Below are 9,391 nucleotides of genomic sequence, written 5' to 3' on the forward strand. Positions count from 1 at the left end.
CTGTCTCTTATTGCATGCTCATTGAAATGACCAAATCTTGAGAAAGCAGTGGTGTCTGAGATAGATCTTCTTTCATTAAGATTTGTTGTTCTTGATGTACTTGCATTAGATTCTGATGTAGAGGAAATACCTGAGATTGAAACTAAGCTATTTTTCTCAGCTATGCTTATCCTCCTCTCAAATGATCTCTTCATTTCCATCTCTTCCTTAATTTGTGAAGTTCTTTTGCACTCGGTTTATCTTGTTGTCAATTAGCAAATGCTTTCTGAATCCAAAGAAGAGAATCTATTACTTGACATGGCCCCAAGAATTTCTGTGTTCAAGAACATAAGGTCAGAAGAACTCACGTTGCTCCATTTGTTCATGAAAACAAAGTCAGATACAAGAATCTTGTGCTTATGCTTGTGAAAGTGCAACCATTCCTCACATTCGCATTCACCAGCTTTTTTTTCGATCAAGACCTCTTTTTCCTTGTTACCCTTTCCTATTTTTCTGAAGCTGGTTCCAGTGTTGAACCTTGAAGAGTTATGATGATGATCTTCCTCTCTCTGCACAAAGAGCTCCATGTGTGAATCTTGTGGCAGCTCTGGCTGGCTGTTGTTCCTCATTAGTCTCGTACTGTTGGATTTAAAGAATCCAACATCCTCAACACTGATCCTACACCAACATAGCGGATAGCTCGAGTTCTTTTGGTGCCAATGATCAATACAGCCAATGTGGAAGGCATGCTTCCATTTCTGAACCAACCAAAGGACTTCAATATCCTCAAATTTGGATAAGCAGACTGAACATTCCAACCCTTCCCTTGATCCTTTGAGTGATGAGAATTTAAAGAAAGGAAGTGCATCAATCACCTTTTGATCAACCCCAGAAAATCTTGAGTCTGATCTGAGAAGTCCAAGCCCGAGATGAGCTTGCGGTTCGCCACGACGATGGGAAGTCTGGTGACAGAATTTTGCATAAACAACAAGGATAAATGCCATGGAGAACATGATGGAGAGGATTCCAATAACAATGGTGAAGTTTTGTGGAATACCAGAACCAGCTTTTGGTGGAGAAGGTGTTTGTACATTGACAGGAAAATCAAAATAGTATTATCATAATGATTCTACTAAACTTACCCATGGAGAAAAATCATGAAAAAAACTCTTCTCAAGAACAAAAACACTTCCTATCCCTGGTTGAAATTTTAGCCTTTTATAGCTTTTCTAAGAACTTGAAGTTGTTGAGGATTAACTTTCTGATTTATTTGAAGTTTGGTAGATTGAATATTTACATCAAATCATAAGTTGCACAAAACTTCTAGCAGCCAAGAGATGCGATCTTTTGATAGTTCTTACAAGTATATGAAGCAAAAGGGCTCTCATGTCAAATACAATTTTCACAGAACCATCATCTTGCTGCTCAAAAGGCAAGATTGAGCATTAAACTCATGCATTTGAAGAACTCGATCTCAGTTGGACAATCCAAGCTTTTCATACTTGGATTGATGTAAGAACATAACTTCAAATAAAAACAAAACAACAAATAGTTCATTAAAGGCAACCAAATGTCAAATATTAGCTAACCTTCAAGCTGCAGAAAGTCAAGATTGTATGTCTGCCTAATTTTTTAGTACAGATTTTAAGTAAGCTAGGAGTAACCTTCCATTTTGAATTTGGTCTCACTCAAAAACGGCTCACCGATTTGGGGATAGCTAAGTAGTTAAGCATTTATACATTTTCTAAAAATCAAAAGTTCCAATTTTCTGTTTCAAAAAAAAAAAAAAAGGTTTAAGTTTTCATGTTCAACTTAGAAAGAAGGGGAAAACAGATGGCAATGACTTCAAAGATTTAAAATGGGAGAAACTTAGAAATTCCTTCGGTCGATTGTCTAAAATTTTGAAAAGATATCCCAAAGATCTTTTGTCCTTTTCATTTATTTCTTCCATATAAATTTTAAAATATGACACGTTTAAATAAAATTATACTTCATAAGATTTATTAAAATATGAAAGAAAATAAACAGAAACAATAAAATATATCTGGTTTTCAGGATTCTTTTCTTTTTCCCTGAAATTTGGCTTTTAAATTCTCCACAAATTTCTGTCAAATAAATTACTGATTAGACATGAGCCTCTCTCCCTCACTCTCTATCTCTATCTCTATCTCTATCTATATCTATATCTATATCTATCAATTTAATTGAAATATCATGGAAAAAAATGAATAATGACATGATGGTGTATTAAAATGAAAGGAATTTATAAATGAAGCTTTATCAAATTAAAGTTCCACTTCAATAATGTCAAAACTTATAGGTTATTCTTTGAACCTAAAATTGGAAAGTGAAGAAAGTTTGCAGTGAGGACACGAGAAATTTGGTGACACGTGGATGGTGGTTAACGATCTGATTGGTTACAGCAGAGAAAATCTGACAGGATAATACAACTTAAGCTGCACAAAGACAGACAATGTGGGTTGTTGACACGTGTAAAAGTTCCAACTTCTCTGCCAAGCCAAAACAGCTATTTTTGACAAAGCTTCATTGGATGTAATACTGTCATTCTCCAACCTTGTGCAAAAACTCAGTTGAATCAGTTAAAACAAAAACTTCCTCAGCTCCTCAAGATTAATGAAATGTTCAAGAGAAAAATGATGAGAAAAGTGATTCTTTTGGAAGGGGGGATAACACAAGGAATGTTGTTTGATTTACAATCCACAAGAGAAATTCCTAACTATGCAAACAAAAAAAAAAAAAAAACATAGACGCTATGAGTCAAACTTTGTTTAGAGGTTGTTGAATTCAATCCACAACAGAATTCCTAACTATGCAAACATAGACGCTATGAGTCAACTTTGTGTAGAGGTTGAAGGGTTGTTACTTGAAAATGGAGTCAAACCAGCTTCGTTATCCAAAATGACGCGCTCTTCACTAGCATGTCGAACAAAGTCCTCTGGAGACATGTGTATACCATGGCAAGCACAAACAATCTTAATCTGGTCTGCATTGTATCTGTATGTCACACCAGAAATCGTTCGACCATTTGGACCGGGACCCGTGGTAGAAACCCAAGGTAGATTAGGGAAAGAACCACATCCCCCAAACTTGACATCAGCAGCGAGGCCTGGCTTTATAGCAGAAATCTCATTTAATGAACCTCCGGCTGGTCGTTCAGATGCATCTTTAGTCCCAAGGCTACTGCTGTTTCCTTTAACCCCTGCTTGAGAAGAGGATCCTTCTTCGACTATAGGGTGTCTGCTGTTATTATCAACTTTCTCCTGGCCTGACGTCCTGGCATCATATTGAGTAACTTCAGCTGAATTAGGAAGAATTCCTTGCATTCAACGAACATTCATGACAAAGGTAAGAATTTATCTTGAACTATAAACTTCAAAGCAAAAGGAAATCACACTATGATATATAGAATGGTATACAAATATAATACAAAGCGGGCCTTGCAAGTATCCTTAAAATCTGATAGACCTTCAATTGTGGAAGCATACAAAAAAAGAGTGGGGGAAAATTGGTAAATACGTAATGAAAAATTGTCGTATTAATGAATAGATGATAGTAAATTGTGGAAAAATAGTTATTGTCATTGCTGGTTGGGTAACTATTTAATATAAATACTACTATACTGGTGGGAGCAAAAGTTGGGTATGCTTAAAACTGGCTTAAAACTGGGGTGCTAGTTGTAATTTGTATGAGAAAAAGGGACTCTTGAATTTCTCCACGTTTATAAACATTTGGTTGAACTCTGTCAAATTCAGCTAACAAAGCCAAGCTCTGAATAACAACTGAAACCTCAAAATTGTTTAGTAATAATAACAAAAATAATGCATAAATTTCTTCAATATTCATTTTGGACAGTCTAATTATATCTTTTAATCTCCTCCTGTTAACATTCAATGATGTAATTTAAAACCAAGATCGACCAGAATAATGAAGGGAGGGAACAGAAGCAGTTTTATTCCAATCTTCAAAAATTAAAAAACGAGTTTCTAGCAGTTGAGTTAGGATTAAGATGTTTACCCGAAGAAGGTTGACCTCTGCTACAGGGATTATGCAACTGTGGCTGGGAAATCAAACCCCGGGAATTATCTTTATCTAAAGTTGGAAGCTGGCTAGAAGAATAGCCAAACATCAAAGGAAAGTTTCCAGGATTCATAGGCTGGACCCCACATTGCTCACCGTTTCTGGCAAGGAATACTTGCCTTATGCCGTGTAGAGAATGGCCAGTTGAACTGGATGCACCTGCATCGTGAGAATCTTCGACTATTGGAGGAGAAATACCATTCCGTGAACTTATAGTTTGAATAGAGAATGGAACGCTTCTGTTGAAGTTATGAAGCTCGATATCACTCCCTGATGAACCGTTAAACTTTTTCTGCCCACTCAAGTCCGTAGTACTTAACTCAGCATATCCCTCATTTTGTGAAACTGGCCTTGACGTAGAACCCTCAACCTCAAGTTCAGACTCTCCAACATCCTCATTTTCGGCTGCAGAACCATCCTCAGTTGTAGAATTGCGTGATGCTTTTACCTTGTCTTCTAAATTATTCTGACAGGAATCTCCTTCATGCTTCTTTTGGCAGTTTATCTCCTCAAAAAATATCTTCCGTTTATTACTCAACTCTGACTGTTTTTCTTCCTGATTGTCTATAGGATTCTCATTTTTCGTTACCCAAATTCCAGTGGCCTTCAAATTCAGAGAATTATCTCCATCTGTATGAGTCCGGGAAAGGTCATTAAAAAAATTATCTTTAACCTTTATTGAGTCACTTCTCAAGAGACCTGGGCCCATATCAACTCTCTGGTTGCCACCTTGAAGGAAGTTCTTGAAATCATCAATTATTTTACTGCTTCTATCACTTTCCTCTGTTCCATCATCAGAAAAGCAGGCATTTTTCCCTTTAGACTTGACCGATGATCCCCCACAAGACAAACCCAAGCTGAGCTCAAGCCCGTTGTCCTCCTCCATGTTTCTAGTTAAAAGTTTCCCCAAGATAATGAGTACTGATCATCCATCAAAACTTGATTCAGGCTGATATACAAAAAGGAACCTCAAGTTAGTACTATTATCAAATTTGATCAACATATCATGATATATAAACCTTGCCCAACAACTAAACATGATACAGTGCAGAAAAATGCCAAAAGACGAAGCAGATTGTGAGATCATATTCAATCATTGCAGAAAATCCTCAATCCCAAATCTACTACATTTTACAAACATGCGAATGACATCGATATTTTTAACTATATCGATATAGTACACTCAAATACGATTATCGAGCAGACAGATCTTGTTAATCGCAAAACTCGTGTAGGCATTTCTAACAAATCAGAAACTCAACAATCTGAATTTTTGGTACCTTCAATGAAAGTTTCTAGACATTCAATCCACTTTCCAATTTCAAAACAGTAGTTTTACAGATATCAATCAGAAACATAACATGTAGATTCTATGGAACTAGTACTAGCAGTAAGATTTCCTAAAACGATCCAAAATGCATATAGGATCAAATAAACATACGCGATATTCATAATCTAGGAACGGATTCAAAAGAAAGTAACATTTCATAAAATTGATTTCCCGCATATATTCAATGGTAATTAGATCACCCAATCACTTGATCTTGCAAACATGCTTATGCGTCAACGAAATAGAAATCTATTGAACAAAATCCCAATTCAATCCATTCACTTCACACACACCTCGATCACAGTAAAATCCTAACACAATCCAAAATTCTCAAGACATAAAAGAAGGGTTCAATTTTTTTCCAAGTTCCAAAAAGAAAATCGAAAAACTTACCAGAAACGAAATGAATCCAACGAGGAATACAAAGTGACGGCAGAAGACATTGATTGAAATAGAAAAACATAACCCTAAGTCAGGTGATCCTCCCAAACCTGGATTATGAAATCCGCAGTAGAGTCTACTGATTAGGCGCGATGAATTAGCTTTTTCAGTAGTCTGATCTTCGTTCTTCACTCTACGAATTCATCATTTGCTGAAAACTCCTGTTCCATTTTACCCATTAATCGGCCCCGCTTTTGGAGCAATTCCCGGTGTTTTTGGCGATCAAAAATATGCAAGACTTTATATCAGATCGGTCTACGAATTTTTCTCTCTTTTTTTTTTCAACGGACGAAAATTTAAAATTCGTTTATGCGTTTTTATTTTACTATCTTTTTTTAAAAGGAAAAAAAATACTAGTTCAGAAGGAGAGAAGTAACTCATGGTCAAGAGTCTCCATCTAATTTTTTTACTCTTTTTTATCACTGAAAGATTGGTTTCACCTAATTTTATACTCTTTTTACCACGAAGAAAATTACAAATTATTGAAAAACCAAGTTGTCATGTGATATACAGAGATAGATGAAACCTAGAGAACGAGAGCACTCAATATTTTTCTTACTCATGTACTAGGCTTACTTTCTATTTTGCACCTAATTTGTCATTTTAGTTAAAAAAAAAATAAAAAATATTTAGATACATTCCGCTTGTGCATTTCATTAAATTGTTCAATAATAATTTGACATGTGAAAATTTCTTTTTATTTCTTTTTTGAAATATTTTAATTCATTCCGTATGTGAATTATGAGAGGTAATTTATAAGGATGGATACATCTTAGAATGCATCTAAGTATTACTCAAGAAATTTTAAAATTTTTTAAAAAGGAAAAAACTTTCACACAACAGATTTTTATTAAATGTAGTTTGGGCTACTGGACTACACTCAAGTTTTTTAAATAAATTATATGAATTCTTTAACAATTCAAACTGACGATCACATCAATTGTAAATCTAAACATTTGATTAAAGGATCGTACATTTTTTTTTTTTTTTTGTCAGTGAATCAGTTTAAACTATTTATGATTTTCACTTTCGTTTTACTTAAAACCAATTCAATAGCATCTAAGTAAGAGTATTATACTCTAAAAATTATACCGAACTTGTAAAAAAAATATTTTTCTAAATAAATAAAGAATATAGACGAAAATGTTGAAAAATTGAGGAGTACAAAGGGAATCCAAATATGGAGAAAATATAATGTAATAATAAATAAATAAATAACAAAAGTAAAATTATGAAAATTTTCCAAATTCTCAACTTTCTCCAATATTTTTTGATTGCTCACCAATATGTGTATTTCTACAAAATCCACCAAGTGCCATTATTTATAGGCAATTTGGCAAGTAGGAGGCAGATTACATAAACATTAATATTGTGTAATATTGAGACACGTGGACAACACATGGGATAATGGAGAAATGACACTTGGTCTTTGGACACTAAGGATGAGTATCTAAATTACACATTTTTTGTAATATTTATAATACACAATTATATTTAAGTCATCAATATATACAATTATAATAACAAATCTTAATTATGGTTTCTTTATAAAAACACACGGACATATTGGATTATTTTGATTCCTTCTTTCAATAAATATCTACGGAAGCGATTGTACCACATTCGTCCTAATTGTTTCAATCCATATAGTGATTTTTGTAACTTTATTGAATAAAATTCCTGAGAATTTGATTTATATGTTTCAGGTACTTTAAATTCTTTTGGGATTCTCATATAAATATCATTATCAAAAGATCTATATAGATATACAATGACAACATCCATAAGATGTATGTCCAAACTTTCATGCACAATCAGACCAATTAAATATCTTAGTTTAATTACATCTTCCACTAGAGAATATGTCTCCTAACAATCAATATTAGGTCTTTGTGAAAAATATTATGTAACTAATCTTGTTTTATATCTTGTGCCCTCATTATTTTCATTTCTTTTCCTCACAAATACCTATTTATATCACATAGGTTTGACACCTGGTGTTTAGACTATTGGTCTAAAAACCTGATATTTTGAAAGTGATTTTAATTCTACCTTGATTGCTTTTCTCCATTGAAGCCAATCTTTTCTATGTCGACATTCTTCAACAGATTTTAGTTCAGAATCTTAATTTTCATATATAATATCAAGAGCAACATTATACGCAAAAATGTCAATAACTACATTAGTCCGGTTCCATCTTTTTCCTGTCATGACATAGTTTATTGAAATTTTATTATTATCTTTAGGTATTTCACCTTCCTCACTAGTCATGTAAAGGATTTCTTCATGGATATTTACATCCTCAACCAAGTTTTTTTACTGTTAATTATTTTTCTTTTTCAAGGATTTTTATCTTTGGAACTCATTGGTCCACCACGCTTCTAGCATGTCCTAGACTAATTAATGACATCTTGCTGTGTTGGGATATCAATTTTCGATAGAACTTTACATCTGGTATATATGATTTAGTTACTTTCTTAGCATCTACAAATGCATCTGGTAATTGATTTGCTATATTTTGAAAATGAATTATTTTCTGAACTTCAAGTTCACATTGATCTGTATGAGGATCTAAATGAAACAATAATGATGCGTTCAATGCAATTTATTTTTCCAACTTCATAATTTCTCCCCCTATTGTTGGAAAATATCTCATTAAAGTGAAAATTGACACCGTGCAATAAACCTCCTTTGAGGACTCATCTTAGTACGTTTTGGTGGAGCAATTGGAATATATTACACATCCAGAAATTCTTAGATAGAAAATATTTGGCTCATGACTATAAGCTAATTATAGTGGCGAGTACTTATGATAAGTTACTGGTCTAATACGTACAAATGACGCAACATGCAAATAGTTGAAGAGAAAACAACGCCAAAACTCAGAAAAACCATATCAGTTCATCATTTTCATACAACTTATGAAAAAACACCCACCAAGCCAAAATTAAACTGAATTGAATGCTTAAATGATGTGTTGATATTAATTGTTGGAATAAGGAAGCAAGCAACAGAAGCAAAAATAGGATCATAAGCATTCTAATTCATTAATTTTGGCTCCAAAATTACATGCTCATAAAATAAAATAAGGGTTTCAACACTAACCTTTGAAGATACCCTTGAATCAAGAATTCTAGCTACAATTCTCCCTTCCTATGGACGTGAACCACCACACCACAAATCTTCCCCACTATCCTCTTGATGCCTTAGATTGAGTTGTGGGACTCAAAATAAGCTTGAATTAGGGAACAAATGAGATGAGGTTCTGGTTTTTCAACTCAAAACCCAATTTTCAACTCTTGAAACTTTCAGCTGAAACACCTCTGATGCGTGCCTGATTTCCACTCCAATTTGGTTTATTTATAGTATGACTTTCATGGAAATGGATTTCCTGCATGAATTACAGCTCATGCTTGAGAAATTGGGCTAGAAGAGTTTATGGAATGTGACTAAGGTGCTAGCACCTAAAGTGGGAAAATCCCACATTTTCCATTTTCAATTGTCTTCTTTTTATTTTTAATTTGAAATTTATTTTCAAATTAA

The 9,391-nt window shown here is 33.8% G+C and overlaps 1 protein-coding gene and 1 pseudogene across 3 annotated transcripts; both read right to left on the reverse strand.

Moving 5' to 3' along the window:
* Positions 1–116: 116 nt before the first annotated feature.
* On the reverse strand, positions 117–1,253 carry LOC120070825 (putative RING-H2 finger protein ATL12; annotated as a pseudogene). Its single transcript, XR_016527941.1, has 2 exons — positions 348–1,253; positions 117–265 (listed from the first exon to the last, which is right to left on the reverse strand). The product of XR_016527941.1 is annotated as a putative RING-H2 finger protein ATL12 (transcript).
* A 1,381-nt stretch (positions 1,254–2,634) lies between these two features.
* Positions 2,635–6,227, reverse strand: LOC120071689 (ninja-family protein mc410-like). Of its 2 annotated transcripts, none has more exons than XM_039024068.2 (3): positions 5,801–6,227; positions 4,015–5,026; positions 2,635–3,316 (listed from the first exon to the last, which is right to left on the reverse strand). In XM_039024068.2, exons 2-3 carry the CDS (start codon positions 4,961–4,963, stop codon positions 2,832–2,834), a joined length of 1,434 nt encoding a protein of 477 aa, XP_038879996.1. In that variant the 5' UTR covers positions 4,964–5,026; positions 5,801–6,227; the 3' UTR covers positions 2,635–2,831. The 2 variants fall into 2 exon arrangements, with proteins under 2 accessions (XP_038879996.1, XP_038879997.1); XM_039024069.2 differs by having other exon boundaries at positions 5,899–6,157.
* Between the last annotated feature and the right edge of the window lie 3,164 nt (positions 6,228–9,391).

This window comes from Benincasa hispida, chromosome 2 (genome assembly GCF_027475165.1).
Source record: "Benincasa hispida cultivar pf3 chromosome 2, pf3_genome.v1.1, whole genome shotgun sequence".
NCBI classification, from domain to species: Eukaryota; Viridiplantae; Streptophyta; class Magnoliopsida; order Cucurbitales; family Cucurbitaceae; genus Benincasa; species Benincasa hispida.

Coding starts and splice junctions, on each gene's coding strand:
- LOC120071689 (XM_039024068.2), bottom strand. CDS start 4,963: ATGGAGGAGGACAACGGGCTTGAGCTCAGCTTGGGTTTGTCTTGTGGG. Junction 3,317..4,014: donor CAGAGGTCAACCTTCTTCGG/GTAAACATCTTA, acceptor GTTGAATGCAAG/GAATTCTTCCTAATTCAGCT.